The sequence below is a fragment of the Chrysochloris asiatica genome, unplaced genomic scaffold (genome assembly GCF_000296735.1).
Source record: "Chrysochloris asiatica unplaced genomic scaffold, ChrAsi1.0 scaffold00038, whole genome shotgun sequence".
In the NCBI taxonomy this organism is placed as follows: Eukaryota; Metazoa; Chordata; class Mammalia; order Afrosoricida; family Chrysochloridae; genus Chrysochloris; species Chrysochloris asiatica.
Window position 1 is genome coordinate 11,774,812 of NW_006408556.1, and position 17,900 is coordinate 11,792,711.

Below are 17,900 nucleotides of genomic sequence, written 5' to 3' on the forward strand. Positions count from 1 at the left end.
GGTCAGAAATGACTCGACGGCACTTAACAAGAAGATAGAGTGAGAGAAAGTGTGGAACAGGACTCAAAATTGTACAAAAGACCAGGCTTACTGGTCAGACAGAGACAGGTGGAACCCCAAGATCTTTGGTCACCCTGAAGGTCTGGAACTGACCTCGTCCTATGGCTCAGTTGTCAGCTAAACAATGGTTGGTATGTATATAGGGGAAACAACAACATTAGAGCCCTGGTACAATGCTGTAGGATAAAAGATTACAATCACTGAGGTCAAACGAAGTGTACGAGTTGTTGAGAACAAAACTGATGATCTGCTCTCGTTCACAATAAAAACATTTTTAAAAAATCCAGCCCTGGAGACAGTGAACCAACCTGCTTGGGGCCTGGCCTCTGGCGGAACATACAGATAATCAGAGCTGTTGATCACCCCCCCAAATCTTATGGGAACAGGGGTTGGAGCAGCAAGCATCCCATGCACTCCTGTGGTTTGTCCACATGAGTAATAACTGGAATTATAACTGTAGAAGATATCCCTAACATGTACAGAGGTTAACATACTTGACATGGTGCATTTCACTGGCTCCTCACAGCAGCCCTTATGAGTTACGTGAGATTGGTATCTCCATTTTGTAATAAGGAAGCTAAACTTCCTCCTGGCCCTGAGGATGGATGAGAGATTATTAAACTATGACAGGGGCGGAGAATAGGGAGTGGGGGAAGGACGGGGGATGGGGAGGGGACAGAAGGCAGACATTTTGGGTGGGCAGTGATGCCAAGAACTTCCAGGAGCACCCCTGTCTCTCCTGGTGGTGGTGGTGGTTATGTGCCGTAGAGTCGGTTCTGACTCATAGCGACCCTGCACAGGGTTTCCGAGGCTGTAAATCTTTACAGGAGCAGAAAGCCTCACCTTTCTCCCGCGGAATGGTTGGTAGTTTCGAACTAGCTGACCTTGAGGTTCACAACTATATGCTACCAGAGCTCCTTATCCCTTATTTTTTCTCAGGTCTCCGACTTTCCACCTCTACAGGACATACAGTTGGAGTATAATAAAAACAAAAATAAAGTAAAAGTAAGCAGAAGCTGAAGGTACACTTCTCAGATCCCCCGTGGCAGAGGATGGGCCATCCTAAGGTGAGAAAGGAACAGGGTGGCTTCTCTGATTCCGTAGCAACAAGCTTCTTGGGGCCTCCAAAGATCAGAGTCCAGAGCCTCTCCATCCCATTGGATGGTGCAGCAAAGGCCCCTTGCCCAGTCCCCCAAACCAGGAGCAGTTTGCATCCTCTGCTCCCCGCAGGTTCACTGGGCCTCCCGCAGGGAGTCCAGTCATTTGCCTGGACCATCCCCATCCAGGCTGACTGCTCTCCCAAGCTGCCTTGGTCCTCATTCTATTCCCCAACCTCCGCCCCAGGAAGAAAAAAGGTCCCAAATTCTGTTGAGCACGGCCTACAGCACCATAGCCAGCTAAATGGGAACTGGAGTTTCCCAACCTCATGTCTGGGCTCCTCATTTAGTTCTCCTCTACTTCCTTTTGCTACTTCCAGCTCATCCTGGGGAGCAGTCCCCCAAGATATGGACCCTCAGAATGCTCAAATCACCTGTCCCTAGGCAGCTGCCTCCCCCAGCACAAAGCTGCAAAGCTCTGTTCATAGCCCTTGAGGAAACTCTCAACCCTCCCCTCAAGCCCCCACCATTAGTTCTCACTGTGCCTACCCAACACTTGATACATTTTAGATATTGCAAATTCATTAGCATTTATTAGCAAAGTTATAAATTACCACAGTGTATAGAATCATCTCCCAGGTCTTCACACTGGCCAACAAATGGCCCTTCCCCTAATCCTTTTCCTCTTCTTCTCCTCCTCTGAGGCCCAGGTAACCCCATCACAATGACCACTCCCCAGCTACCCCAACAAACTGCTCGTCTTACCGTCTAGGGGCTCCCAAAGACTGGTAACTTGTCCAGGAATAGTAGCAGTTCCTTCTCTGAGAACCAGACAGGTCAGCCAGACCCAGTCACCAGGCCAGCAGACAAGAAGAGGTAGGCGGGGAGTTTGAGTGGGCGGGGCCTGGTACTTCCCGGCACAGAGGCCTGCCTCCCAGGGCTCTAAAGTGACTGTCCCTGTCAGCTGGCAAAGTCCAGTCAAGGCGGAGGTGTTGGGATCCCAGAAGTGAGAAAGGGAGAAGACAGAGGACAGCCTGGGCACCTAAGCAGCATCTTGAAACCCCTTCCAACAGTGCCCTCTGCTGGTCTGTGGCCAACCCTAGCCTATTGTTAAGTGCCACAGAGTGGGTTCCAACACACAGTGACCCTGTATAGGGTTTTCAAGAAGCAGCTTGTGGGTTTGAACCTCAGATGTTGCAGTTAGCAGTCCAGTGCTTATCCTACAGTGCCACACCCCCAACCCCAGCCAGAGGCTATTAAAATCAGAGCTTCGATCTAGTTCAAACTGGCTCAGTGATGACTAACAAAGCCAGAACAGACCTGAGATTTTAAATTTTGAGTAATCTGGAACCAAACCAGATTGGGAAAAATTTTGAGTCAAAACCCTGGGATGGGAGTCTTGGAAGAGTCTTAGCCCTTTCAGGCACCTGATGCAGGAAATTGGATTATCGGCAGATCTGTGGAAAGTAGCACACATTCTAAGAGAATGATGGACCACTATCTTTTTTTTTTTAATGTTTTATTGTGAATTATGTGATAGTTTACATGGGAGAACATTAGTTTTACATTCATTCTATCATATATCATTTCATTGCCATGGTTACAATCCCCTCCATGCATCATCAACCAACCAAAGCCTGCCCCCGGTCCGTCAGCACACAGCCCCTCCACCCCCGGTCCGTCAGCACACAGCCCCTCTCCCTCTCTGGGTCTAAAGTCCCCAACTGCTCCATCTCTCCACATCAGCGTCTCTGCGAATCACTATCTTTGAGAAAAAGATTTAGTTGTTATGCAACACGCATGTTGCCCTTTTTGTCTACCCAAATACCAGCCCGCTGCTGTTGAGTTGATCCCGATTCATTGAGATCCTGTATTGGGTCCAAGGCTGTAAAGCTTTAGGGAGCTTGCACAATACCAAGTTTCACTTCCTCCCTCCAAACAGGTACTGAGAAGATTAATGACTCAAAGATCAAGTTACCTGCAGCACCTGAACCTATCTGTATCTGCTCTCTACTCTTGCTTTCCACTCACCACACTTGGCATGTACTTTGGGCATGTTATCAGGATGGACCAGTCCTTGGAGAAGACCTTCATGCTTGGTAAAGTAGAGGGTCAGAGAAAAAGAGGAAGGAAGCCTCTCAACAAGATAGACTGACATCACTGCTGCAAGAATGAACTCAAGCAGAGCAATGATTATGAGGATGACGTGTTGTACATGTTGTTGTTGTTGCTATGTGCCGTGGAGTCGGTTCCGACTCATAGCGACCCTGTACAGGGTTTCCGAGGCTGTAAATCTTAATGGGAGCAGAAAGCCTCATCTTTCTCCCGCGGAGCAGCTGGTAGTTTCAAACTGCTGACCTTGCGGTTCACAGCCCAATTCGTAACCACTACGCTACCAGAGCTCCTTATGTTGCACATAGGATAGCTAGAAATCAGAACCGACTTGATGATAACTAACAACAACAACAATGATGAATGCCACTTGTCAGAGACCTGAACTTTGGGGCCTTTTGCTAGCTGGGTCCTTAGGCACTCTGACCAGATAGAGTTACTAGAATGACAGCTCCCTGTGGAGAAGGATATTTCTCTTCAGACATTTGATACTGTATTTCAGATCCTGAGGACCAGAGGAAACTAGCCTGGTGCCCATCCCATAAAGTTTTGTTGCTTGTATGGACAACCATCTATTCAGTCTGATACACAGTAGGTGTTCAATAAGAACTTGTTGGATGAATGAATGGACCAGCTGAAGAGAAAGAGCTTACATTTTGGAGCCTGACTGCCAACACTGAGCCCAGGTGACCTACCTGTTGGTTAAGTAACCTTGGATAACTTACTTAACCCCTCTGTTATAGATTAAACCAGGAACCCCCAAAAGAAATGTACAAGTCCTAACCCCTGTACCTGTCAATAGGACCCTGTTTGGAAGTAGTTTTCTTTGGTTATGTTAATGGTGACATACTAGAGAAGGGTGGGTCCTAAACCGTATCACTTCTGAGTAATGTTGTATAAAAACAGCAGAGTAGGCATGGATCCTCACACAGCAGGAGTTAGACACTATGTGGGGACTCATTCATGAGTGCAAGAAAGGAATGTCAAAGACAACAGAAACGCAGAGAGGTGAACAGAAAGAATCGACACAGTTGAGATCCTGGTTTGGACTTTGGGCCTCCAGAACTGTGAGAAAATAAATTTCTGTTCTTTAACACCATCCCCACTTGGGGTACTTTTTGTTACAGCAGCATTGAGAAACTGACACACTCCTGAGCCTTAATTCTCTTGTCTCTAAAGGCAGATAATAAATATCTACCAGACACAGGTCAACGATCATCATCATCATTATTCAACAAATAAATACAAAGCACCCAGTGGAAAAAATAGGTGCTCAATAAATGTTCACGATGATCTCCGTAGTCTGCCTCCTACAGGGTGAACAACCCCAGCCCCAGTTACCATCTCCCATACCCCTTCAAAAACAAGTAACTTCCACTGTTTTGGTCACCGTTAATGATTCCCTTGCCTCTTGTCCCTGACTGTAACCCCCTGCCCTTTACTTCCTCCCCCTTGGAGATGGTGAGAAGGTGAGATAAAACCTCCCAGGGGAACTGGATTGCCCAAAGTAGGCAGATGTGGCAAAGAAGTGTATGGAAAACCGCCAGCTTCTGGGGAAGGGTCCTCATGCCTGAAGGATGAGCGAGGAAGGGTCCCTGAGAACTTTGGTAAGGATGGGGGAAAGAGGCTGGGGGAAGGAGTGTAAGGCTTTGTTGAACAAAGCTCTGTCTGAGTCATACAGAAGGCCATTTTGTCCTTTGAGCCATAAAGTCCTGGGGGGTTGTGAAAGACCAGTCAAGCTAGAGTTCCAAACAGTCAAGCTAGAGTTCCAAGATTGGGTGAGTCGTTCCAACTAGAAGGTTATAACCAGGAACTGTTCCCAAGTGTCATGAACTCTTCACTTGGAGATGATCCCAGTTATAAGAAGACTCTGGGAAAATCTGAGAACTCCCCACCACCTCTTTGGACCCAAAGAAGTTTCACATGGATGCAGAGACCAGAGGCATCAGTAACCTAACAGCATGGGGCTGAGCTGTCTCCCGAAGCCACAGACTCCCAGGGCCAAAGCTCCAGCTCAGTACAAGTTCCATCAGAGGAACTCCCCCTCAGAGGCCAGGTACACCTTGCAAACAGTTGCCTGATGATATATGATGTGTAGAAGGAGCTCCACTCCACCCTCCTTCCTGCCCCCCAACCCTCCTCTGCCTTCCACACATCGTATATCATCAGGCACCATCTGCAAAGTGTGCTGCCTGAGGTAACGGGAGTGCAAGGTGTAGGAAGAAGTTGATGGGAGGGGTGGGTAAGAGAAGAAGGACAATAGGTATGGTGAAGGTAAGAGTGTGTGTTTGCGGGGGGGTGGGGGAGAGGGGGGAGGGACCTCCAACACTGAATAGAAAAAGAGAAAACAACAGAAGAAGACAGGAAAGCAGATGAGCAAAAGGACAGTGAGGAAGAGCATAGAAACAAATAGAAAGATGTATGCGCTCGCAACGGATTGCTCAGTCCTGTCCCAAGAACCTCCAGGGCTTAACAGGAAAGGCTAAATTACACAGGCATTCCAGAACACTCAGAATGACCAGAAGATTGTTTCATTCCTTCAAATCCTATCAATCATGGGTGTTGTTAAATGCCATTGAGTCAGTTCTGACTCATAAAAACCTTGCATAGTGTTTCTGAGGAGCAGCTGGTGAGTTTGAACTGCAGAACTTGTGGTTCAAACCAATCTTGCAGTCCTGTGCTTATCCTACAGTGCCATACCAAGACTCCATGAGTAGGAGGCTGAAATAATATATGCAAATGAGAAGACTATTACTGAGAAGGGTGTTGTTGGTATTGGTTGGGGGCGAGGGTCTGTGCACTGTCGCACTGTCCCACATACAAATGACATGCAAAGCAGCATGTAAATGATATCTTGAAGTTTTTAAAATCAAAGACTAGTTAGTTTCCTTAAGGAGTTAAGACAGTAAGAAATCTGGCCTCTTGAATTTGTGGGCCTGATCCTGTGTAAGTGGGGAGTTGTAGGGGGAATCTGGTCTACCCCCAAGGCTCCAGACAAAGAAGAAAGCTAAGCTTCCAGAAAGGAGCCAACAGAGGCACTCAGCTCAGTTTGAACTTGGCGGGAGATCAGGCTGGGTGAGACCCCTTTAGTTTGTCAGTCTGCTACGATGAGATAAGCTTGGGGTAGATGGGCCAGCCCCGTTGTTGCACAGAAGAGATTCCCCAGACTCCGGCCTTCAGCAGTTGGTCCTTCCAAATGCAGCAGGATCAGGTTGCTTACTAGCAGCGTAGCTGGGTTCACTGTAAGACACTGGCCTCACTGACTGTCTGTTCTGTACCCAGCCAAGTGCCACAAGTTGTGGTAGTAGAAAAGTGGTCACACCTAGACCTGCCTCTAGGAGCCAGACACATGTTAGAGGACAGAAGCTTTTATTCAGAAACTGTTATCAATATTGGACAGTATCCTCCAATTGTCAGATTAGTAGTGTGAAAGAAATAAGTTTACAAAAACCAGAAAAGAAGCAAGGCGGTGTAGGTAGCGAGACATCAAAGAAGCAATTAGAGTTGGGTCTAACATGTGTGAGGAAATCAGACCAGAGAGTAGAGTCAGGAGGTGGAGATGGAGACAGAGAAGGAGACCTGGGGTAAGACTCCACTTAGCATGGTCTTTGCCTTCCCAGATTTGGCCTCCTCAAGGAGAATGTGGCCTCCAGGGGCCATCTTTGTGGGCCTCCCCCACCTGTGGCCCATCTTGGTCTGGTGGTTTGCCTGTCATCGAATGCCTGCTTGGTGTGAGGACCAGAGGAAGCTACTCTGGTGCCCATCCCACAAAGTTTTGTTGCTTGTATGGACAACCATCTATTCAGTCACAGGATGGTTCCATGCCTCACACCATTGTGGTACCCACAATTTGGAGACAGAGTGCTACAAAAGGGTTCTCTGGACACTCTGCCTGACTGTCCATACTCTCTGCCCTCTGTGGAGTTAAGTCTCACTAAATATGAACTACTGCCATTTACTGCCTCCCAAAGGGACAACACCTCAGCCTGCCTCTTCTGGGCAACCCACAACCAGAGGCTCAAGGCTCCTTACCACTGAGGTCTATAAAACATTCACAAAAACCCCTCTGGGCTGCCTATTCCTGCCTCCCTCTACCCCTACCCACCCTCTCCAAATCTTGCCATTCTTCTCCCATTTCTCCAAGCCCATCTCCTCCCACCAACTCCTTCTAGTCCTCAAACTCTCTACGAGACCCACTCGCTCCCATCTTGGTCCTTGAAAGTACTTATACCGGAGCATTTTCCAGGGTTTGCCACAGCACACCCTCTATGTGAGCATTTCTGCCACCAAGTTTCTTCTCACAGCTATGCCTCTTACCTGGTGTGGAAGGACCTGGGAGGGGGCTTCAGGTGGCCTCGGGCCCTCCCCCTTGGCCTCTATGCTGTACAGCTCACCATCAGCTGGACCGTCCTGATTCTCTTGGTCGTGGCCCACAACCCTGGTCTGGCAAGGCACACAATGCTCAGTAGTGCAAGGTCCCTAGGAGGAGAAGGTAAAACCATCAAGTCCCCCAACGCAGATCATACAGCAGATTCATCAGGTGCAGTCAGCAAGCAGGTGAGCAATCTTCATGCACAAAGTCCCAGCAACGTGGCTTCTTGGTGGGACAAAGGGTGCTGCAGAGGTTAGGGGCTGGTTGTCCACACAGCCTGCCCGACTACCCTGCCCCTCTGCCCAAGCCCTGTTCACCTGCTGCTGCCCTACAGGCTGGTGGTGAGCATGACACTCACCTAGCACCCCATCAACAAACTGGCAGCCCTACTCCTGCTGCCCTGCCTCACCTGCCTCACCGCCACTGTTTCTATCACCTACTACCTGTGGATGGACAGCCTTTGTCCTGAGCAGCAGCTTCATCCCACAGGGGAGAAGAACAACTGAGGATGAAACAACGTGGCAGAGGAGGGAAGATGGCCAGGGCAGGGGTGGAAGGAACTGAAGGCAGGACTTTGGAGCTAGGGTGGTGAAGAGGGGAGAAGAGTCAGGTGGCCAGGGATTGATGATTTCCTAAGGGTAATTTGCTCCAGTGGGGCCCCTGACTTAAATTTCCTGGAGCCACTTTTTATTAGAATTCAGTGGAATGGGAAAGACAGAGAATTTTATTTTGTATTTTTCACATACAAATAGTAAAATCCTGTTACTGGTTTTGAGTGTTAAGTGCCGTCAAGTCGGTTCCGACCCATAGCGACCCTGTACAGGGTTTCCGAGGGTGTAAATCTTTACAGGAGCAGAAAGCCTCATCTTTCTCCCGCGGAGCAGCTGGTAATTTCGAACCGCTGACCTTAAGGTTCGCAGCCCGATTCATAACCACTACGCTACCAGAGCAAAAGCAGGCAAGAAGGACTTCAGGAGTGTGTTTGAGTGTGTGTGTATGTGTGTGTGTGTGTGTGTGTGTAACTAGACATATGCATAAGTCATATGTGGGGAGTGGACACACGGTCACCAGCTCCATTTTATGTCTTCCAAAACCTAGCATAAAAATTTCAGATGCTGATTATTATTATTATTGTAAAAATAAGCGTGCCAAAACGTGCAACAATATAACTCCCACATTTACAGTTCAATGACATTGATTACATTGTTCATGTTGTACCACCTTTATTGCTAACCTTTTCCAAAACATTCTACCACCATTAACACAAACTCAATCCTCCTCAAACAAAAAGTTCCCTTTCCAGCTCCCTCCTACCTCTGGTTTATACATATTTGCTTATTTCATGTAAGACACATTTGCCCTTTTGCAACCGACTTATTTCACTCAGCATAATATTTCCAAGGCTTATCCATGTTGAGGACATGGATTTTTAATAACCTTAAAAAGCAAGAGCTTTTTGAAAGATTATCAAAAAGCAAAATAGAATTTGAGGGGCTTCAAAATGTTTGTGGAAGAATGGAATTAAAAGAGAATGGAGTTTTTCCACAAACTTTTTGAAGCCCCTTTGTACTTAAGCAGGATCCAAGTAAGATAATAGATCATTATGTACTTTTGTTTTAGTAAATTCCAATACTTTCCATTTTTATGTTAATTAATTACTAGCATAGTGGTTACAATCGGGCTGCAAACCTCAAGGTCAGCAGTTCGAAACTACCAGCTGTTCCACGGGAGAAAGATGAGGCGTTCTGCTCCCGTAAAGATTTACAGCCTCGGAAACCCTGTACAGCGTCGCTATGAGTCGGAACCGACTCCACCGCACACTACCACCACCACCACCACCACCATAGTAGAAAGGAGTCCTGATGTAGCACTGTAGGATAAGCACTGGACTACTCACCACAAGGCCAGCAATTCAAACCCTCAAGACATTCCTCAGAAACCCGATACGGGGTCACTATCAGTTGAAATCGACTTGACAACACAACAACAACATAAGAAAAAGGGGCCCTGGTGGTGCTTTAGGATAAGCACTGGACTGCTAACCACAAGGTCGACAGTTCGAACCCACCAGTTGATGCTCCCATAAAGATTTACAGCCTCAAAAACACGATGAGCTATACCTGACTTGATGGCATTGAGTTTGATTTTCTAATAAGAATTAAAAATGGGAAAGGTGGAGGGTGCTAAGATGTGAAACCAATAAGAACTTCTTGTCCAGACTCATTTCTCTGGCTAAACTTTCTCATTTGCTGTTTTAATTTTTGTCTCTTTCCTCCTCTCTCTTTCTTCTGCTCATGCTTCAAAGCCCTGATGTTACCAAAGGGTGTCTCTACCCCAGGGAGCTCCTCTCCAAATTCTAAACAAGACCAGCTGGGAGGTCCAGATGCCTTGCAGTAGCGGGTCTCCATTCTGCTGCCTGGTGGTGTCACATGGAGAGTTTTCAACAGTGCTGATCAGTAACCCACCTCTAACTCTGAACCAATTGAAAAAAAAATGCCTTAGGGTATTCCTTCTTAAAGTGTGACCACTGGACCACTGTCCTCCCTGGTGTCTGCTATAGGTATGGCTTCCAGCGCCCACCCTAATCCCAATGAAGGCAACAGGTGGCATGGTTTGCAGTTAGGGTCCTGGAGCCAGACCATCCTGGGATTGGGTACTGACACTGCCATCTATTAATCAGTTAAGCCCATGCAACTTTCGTAACTCTGCTTCTTTTTCCTTATTCCGCAAAAGGAAGACCTTAGAGGTTCCCGTTGTTAGGAATGGAGTTCCACTTGGGGAAAGTGTACATGAGATAGTGGATAAAAAGGTGTCTGGCACAAAGCAAGTGCTCAATACATGTGGGTTTGGTGGCGCTGTAGGATAAGCACTTGACCACAAAGTTAATTTGAACTACAAGATTGGCAGTTCAAATTCACAACCTATTCCTTGAAAACCCTATGGAGAGTCATTATGGGTCAGAACTGACTCAGTGGCACTTAACAACAACAACAGTAGCAGAGTCAATTTGTGACCCCATAGAATTTTTGGAGACAGTAATCCTCACCACAGGACCAATAAATGACATCATAAGAAATGGAGAAAAGATTGCTTAGATCCACAATCAACACTCATGGAAGCAGCACTCAAGAAATTTACAATAGGCAAATCAGCTGCACAAAACCTCTTTAAAATGATCAAGAGCAAAAGCATCATTTGGACAACTAAGGTGAGCCTGGTATTTTCAATATCACTATATGCACGTAAAAGTTGGGCAATGAATAAGGAAGACCACAGAAGAATTGATGCATTTGAGTTCTGGTGATGGAGAAGAATAGTAAAGGTATCATGGACTTCCAGAAGAGCAAACAAAACTGTGTTGGAAGAAGTGCTGCCAGAATGCTCCTCAGAAGCCAGGATAACGAGACTCTCATGCTTCGGATACGTTGCCAGAAGGAGGACATCATGCTTGGTAAAGCAGAGGGTGAGTGAAGAAGAGGAAGACTTGAAACTAGATGGACAGGCACAGTGACCGCGGCAATGGGCTTGAGCATAGCAACAATTGTGAGGTTGGGGCAGGACCTGTAGTGTTTCATTCTGTTGTAGGTAGGGTCACTATGAGTCAGGACCCCTCGACAGCACCTAACAACAACAATAATCTTTATAGAAGGAACCCTGTGGCACAGTGGCTAAGTACTCCTCCAGAGAAAGATGCAGCTGTGTACTTACATAAAGATTAAACCCCAAACCAAACCCACTGTTGAAAACCCTGTGAGACAGTTCTACTCTGTGCTCTAGGGTCGCTATGGGTCAGAATCAACTCTGCAGCAATGGGCTTTATTTTCTGGAATCATTCTAAGAGCAAATCACCAGGTATTTCTCTCTCGAGCCTCTGTGTAGGTTCGAACCATCAAGTCAGGGTTAGCAGCCAAGCACTTAACTTTTGCACCACCAGGTCTCCTTTGATAAATATGAGCTGTTACTAACAGACCAGGAGTCCTGGTATGGCACTGTAGGATAAACACTGAGTACTAATCACAAGTTTGTTGGTTCAAGCCCACTAACTGCTTCTGGGAAACCCTAAACACGGTTGCTATGAGTTGGAACCGACTCGACGGCACTTACCAAGAACAATAATACACGAGGAGGCTGCCTGTTTCATAAGCCTCCATCGTTCTGATATATACTACAATTTGGTGCTTCCCATGTCTTCTAAGAGCAAGAAAAGGAATGAACCCTCCACAGGTCTGTGGATCCACGTGACCAGAGCCACAAGCACAAAATGACTGCCAATTCATCTTTCTGAACATTGACGTAGATTTTATCTTCACCTCAACCAAGTTTTGGAAAGCTGCTTGTAGTTTAATTTGTTGTTGTTGTTGTTGAGTGCCATCAAGTCAGTTCCAACTCATAGCGACCATGTATAGGGTTTCCAAGGAGTTGCTGGTGAGCTTGAACCGCCCGACCTTGCAGTTCAAATGGCTTTGCAGTCTGGCACATTTAAACCCACAGCACCACACCAGGACTCCTAGTTTCATTTAGAACTCCATTTATCCACGAAACTATTTCTAACTTCTAAGTTTAATCTACAGATAGTGAGTGACTGGTAGAGAATGGGTTCAGGAGGCACATGTCATGGGCTCTTATCCCAGCCCTATGATCACTACGCAGACTTGAACAAGTGAGTACCACACACGTATTTGCCATATTATTACTACCACTTTCTACACCATTATTGTTAGATGCTGTTGGGTCAGCTCCAACTCACAGTGATTCCTTTTTCAAGTCCTGCGCCATGTCACGGTCATTGGTACTCTAGAGTCCATTGCTTTGGTCAGTGTGTATTTTGAGTTCTTTTCAACATAGGGGGAGGTCATCTTTCAGATAATACTGTGCTGTGACCCATAGGCTTTCCCTTAACCAGTATGCTGCTGTGGAGTCCTGGTGTGATGTTGTCGGTCAATGTGTTGGACTGTAAGGTCGGTTTGAAACACAAGGTCAGCAGTTCAAGGTCAGCAGCTGCTCCTTGGAAACCCTCTATGACACAGACTGACTCAACAGCACTTAGGAACATCAATCATCCCAGAGAAGGGGAGTCTCATTCTCAGGAACTCGCCTGGAAATTAAGGTACCATATGTGAATTTGGCGGTTCAAGCTCACCAGCTGCTCCTTGAAAACCCTATACAGGGTCGCTATGGGTCAGAACTGACTCGACGGCACTTAACAACAACAACAACAATCCAGACCAAGGTGATCCTAGAGCCCCAGAACCAATCCTAAACTGCAGTAGTGGGTGTATCCCAATCATGGTCCCTTTCCCACTTCCATAGTGATGAATTGTTCCGTAGTGATGAATTGTTCTGCTGCCAACCATGATTCCGTAACAACTTCGTTTTCCCCATGCTCTATATTTAGCAACGTGGCTGTGGCTCCTTTGGGCACCGTTACGATGGCCTCAAGTTGATGTTCTCTCTCGTTCATATGATTTGTCTTTGCCTTGTGTCTTTGTCCTGTTTAAGACTAAATAAAAAGGTCTCTAAAATAAACATTTTAATTCGGGGGTCTTTTTATCCCTAGAATACCAGGGAATCGTAGAAGATAAACTAAACCTCAATGAAGACGCACCATGTCTACTATGTGGCTTTTGACTTCCTCAGGGCCAGCGGATGCCATGAACCCAGAGACGCAGACGTCTCTAGTTTGGGACACTTGGCCTAGAAAGAAGCTTGAATAGGGCAGTGTCCCTAGCCTAATGCAGCATGAGCTGAACCAAAGGCTTTGTGTAGAAATAGCCTGAAAAGGCAGGACTCCAACTCCAAACTCTCATCTTCTGACCCCAACGGTTGTCCTTAAAATCTCCTTCTGCACCAGCTCCTTGGTTCCTGGGCGGGGGCCTGGCCTCTTGCCTTGCTCGTACTGCACATCCCAATTGCAAGTTCCAGACTGGGGCACACACTGCACCCTCCTCTCCTATTACCTAGAGTTGTGCCGAATGCAATTGCAGTTGCCCCCTGTCTTTGCCAAATGTATCTCAGGATTCCACAATCCAAATCACGTGTATGTGTGGGCTTCTTTGTCCTTAAACAGTGTTTTCCCTTCAGTGTCCAAGTGGGCACAAGGTGACTGAGTGGGATTTACTTGGTGGGCTGGGGAGAGAGAAACTTTTCACAGGGCTGTGCAGATCTTCCACCCAGCCCCTGGGGAGGTGCAAAGAGGAATCATCAGGTTAAGCAGCAAACTCGGGAGGTGGAATATCTCATTCTATGTATCCCAGGCCCCCATTCCCAGGGCTTCAAACCTCTTCTAGGTTCAGTCATGCCTTAAGAAGCAAAATTGGAACAGAAGAGACTTTTTTAAATTTGGGGGAACCTGATGGATAACCAGAAAAAGAGAAATTTAAGTCAAATCTCCCTCTTAGGAAGTAATGGCAGCGTGCCCATTGCACAGCAACCAAATCTCTTGCCCCCTGGACTTTGAGCAGAGTGGGAAATGGTGGTTCCTCATTCAAAAACTGGTAGTCATCCATTGAATGTGTGTCCTCCACCATCCTACCAGTAATCCAATCTAATGAACCAGGCTCCCCATAAAGGCTCATTATGCTTCTTCCAAGATTCCTATTCCAAGATTTCAACCCATCACTGTTCCCATTCCAGGTATTCTTCCAGAGGACCCAAAATTTTTAAATCCGTGTCTGTTCCAGTTTCCCATGCTTGGCCATGACTGAATTGGTTCAAATTGGTTAGAAGCCTTGCATTCTTCCTTGTAATTCTTCACTTTGCCAGTTTCTGCAGATGGAGGCAAAGACGGGAATGAAGTCAGGTAGGCAGACTGAGAGATGTTTGTCCAGTGAACAAAGTTTGGTCGGGTGGACTGTTAGGGGGGCCAGAGTTTCTTCCTGTATATCTCTGGCCCCTCCTATCTTCAGGCAGGTAGAGCTGATGATGGCAGGAAAGCAGAGGGGCTCCCTGGATGTTGTCAGGCCTAGGCCAGGGCTCCAAAGTCTCTTTTCTAGTGGTGATAATGGTTAAGTGATCAGTTGCAAACCAAAGGTTGGAACCCTCTAGCGGCTCTCTAGATCAACTGGGTGAAAAGCCTACAAAACCTTCTGGGGAAATACTGCATGGCCACACTGGACTGCTACAAGTCAGAATCAACTAGATGGCACTCAACAATAGCCTTCCATTTTAGCTCTTACAGTTCACATGTACCCAAGCTCTGTTTCAGAGTTCCCCTTTCTCTTGGGTCCAGAAAACAAGCATAAGATCCTTTTGTCTCAGGGATTTTACTGCTGGCCCTCACTACTGGCTCACAAGTCACCTTCGTCAGATGGAAAACGTCGTCTTGTCTTCTCAGGTGGTGTCCTTATTGTTAGCTACCATTGATTTGATGAATGTTAGCTGCCCCTGGTTTAGGCCCCTGATGCAGGGTGACCTCATGCACAACAGGACCAAGCTGTTGTGATCCATAGGAGTTTCATTGACTGAAATTTGGAAGTAGATCTCCAGGCCTTTCTTCCTAGTTTCTTAATCTTAGTCTGAGACTTCTGCTGAAACCTGTTTGGCATCGTAGCAATAAACACACCACCACTGACAGGCAGGTGGTGGCTGAGTATGAGGCACACTGGCTGGGAATTGAACCCCGGTCTCTCACATGGAAGGAGAGAATTCTACTACTGAACCACAACGGCCCATAAACTCAGATGTTGTTGACGTTAGTTACCATCAAGTCAGCTGACTCATGGCAACCCCATGCATGCAGAGTCGAGCTGCTCCATAGTGTTTTCAAGGCTGATCACCAGGTCTTTCTTCCGGGGCAACTCTAAGTGAATTGGAAGGTGAATCTTTCTACTAGTAGTTGAGTCCTTAATTGTTTGTACCACCCAGGGACTTCTCAAGTAGTGCCCACCAAAATGTTCCCATCCCTCTCCAGAACTCTCTCTAGTCTTTGAGGATTCTTTGCACCCTTAGGTCCCTTCTGCTAGCTCATAAGCTGGAAGAAGTGGTCTTTGTCAAGCTAGGTAGAAGGAGGACTCAGTCATGCCTACTCAGGGCTCAATCAGTCTAATGATTATATCTTCAAGGTCCCCACAGAAAATGATCCCTTCAAAGGAGCCCTAGCCCCTAGTCCTTTCATTTACATCTGTTGTTGTTATTGTTGTTGTTACGTGCCGAGAGTTGATTCCAACTCACGGCAAACTCATGTGACCAAGTAGAATTGTCCCATTGGATTTAAAGGAGCTCTGGTAGTGTAGTGGTTACGAATCGGGCTGCGAACCACAAGGTCAGCAGTTCGAAACTACCAGCTGTTCTGCGGGAGAAAGATGAGGCTTTCTGCTCCCGTAAAGATTTACAGCCTCGGAAACCCTGTGCAGGGTCGCTATGAGTCGGAACCAACTCCACGGCACATAACAACAACAACAATGTGGTGTAGTGGCTCTGTAAGATAAGTATCGACTACCAACCAAAAGGTTGGTGGTTGGAGCCCACTAGCCACTCCGAGGGAGAAAGATGAGGCTTTGTGCTCCTGTAAACATTTACAGCCTTGGAAACTCTACATTGGGTAGATAGGAGTTGGAGCTGACTCTACGACACTTAACAACAGAGCCATGATTTAGTGCTTGGCTGCTCACCAATAGGTCAGTAGTTCTCACCCACCAGCTGCTCCATGGGAGAATAATGTGGCAGTCAGCTTTCCTAAAGATTATAGCCTTGGAAAGTCATGGGGTAACTTCTACACTTACAGGTCTCGATGACTCAGAATCGACTCAGTGGCAACTAGTTTGGGGTTTTATTATTATTAAGTCTTTTACAGGCATGGATCCCCAGGCCTTTCTCCCACAGAGCCACTGGATGAGTTTGAACTGCAACCTTTTCGCTAGCAGCCCAGTGCCACAGACTTCTTCATCTATGTCTACTCCCACACATTTCTCATTCTAAGGCCTGGAATTCACCTCTCAAAAGTTTATTGTTAAGTTTATCTTGTTCTCCCAGTAGGTTCTTTGGCCTTGCAAACACACCTTCTAAAAGGAACACAATTAGTCACCTCAATGTGCATGATTCTTATCAGATCACTTTCTTCAAAGGCTCCAAGCGCCAGCCTCCAGCCTCAAGAGCCCACTAGTTCTGGGAGTGGCGCCTGGAATGGAGGACCGAAGTGACCAGGATTAAAGTCCTTGGTGGCACCATTTTGCCCAGGGCAGCGTGTCCTGTGTGACAAGTGGAGCGTTGTATCCCATAGTGGAGAAGGCTGCAAACCCTGGCCTGCCATGGCACTCTGGTGCCTTCTCCCATCCCAGCCCCAGACTCTGGGAGACCCTTTACCCCCTCCCTTCACTCTGCCAAGACTTCTCAAAGCCCTGGATACCCCCATGTTTATATCAACAGAGCAGTTGCTGGAGGGGGCATGTTCCTGCCCTCAGCAGGAGGCGGGGTGCCTGGTGCCTACAGCCTTGTTGTTTGTATACCTTGTCTCGGTAGTGACCGGGCAGTAACCGGAGGGGTGGCAATGCCTGGGCTGGGTATCTGGGGCAACGCACTGTTAGGGTCCCAGCTGTCCCTGCACATTAAGCACCCAATCCATCAACGGGCCCTCAAGGTGTCTTCTTACAGAGAGTGAGAATTTAAACCTTCCCCTGGTAAGGCCTCTATTTTCCACCCTGCCCCCCTCCCAGTGAGGGCAGCTCCCCATCCTGGCCAAGACCTGAGGAACTGCCATGACTAATCCTGCTCCCCTCGTCCTGTGCTGCCTCTTACAACCTCCAAATGTTTTCTGAAATGATCGTGGTAAATAAGACAGGGAGAGGCAGGTTCAGGTTATCCTAGGTCTGTGAGTCAGAATGAGGGCAGTGCTGGGAACCCACTGTTGACAGAGGCAGTTAGAGAGACAGCGAGAGAATTCCCTTTAAGTTTTCAGCTCCATTCACTAGCGCTCTGGTGTCTCTCTACTTCTATGTGCCCCCTACACACACACACATGCACACACACACACACACACACACGTACACACTTGTCCCTCATGTGCTCTTATTATGCAGAGTCAGTTCTCCCTATAAGAAGTCCTCTAGTCTCTTCAACTTTCCCTTAACCAGTTGCCATCAAGTTGACTCCAACACATGGGTAACCCTGAGTGTGTTAGAAGAACACAACAGCTGTATACTCCATACAGTTTTCAATAACTGTATTTTGTTTGGCCCTGATGGTACTATGGGATGAGCACTGGGCGGCTAACCACAAGGTCATTGTTTCAAACCCACAACTTCTTCTACACAAGACAGATGAAG

At 47.2% G+C, this 17,900-nt stretch overlaps 1 protein-coding gene across 1 annotated transcript; it reads left to right on the forward strand.

Annotated features, from left to right (window-relative positions):
- The first annotated feature begins 6,909 nt into the window (after positions 1–6,909).
- Positions 6,910–8,147, forward strand: TSPO2 (translocator protein 2). Its single transcript, XM_006860436.1, is given in 3 exon segments — positions 6,910–7,085; positions 7,574–7,720; positions 7,949–8,147. Coding segments are annotated over 3 exon segments (522 nt in total).
- Positions 8,148–17,900: the final 9,753 nt, after the last annotated feature.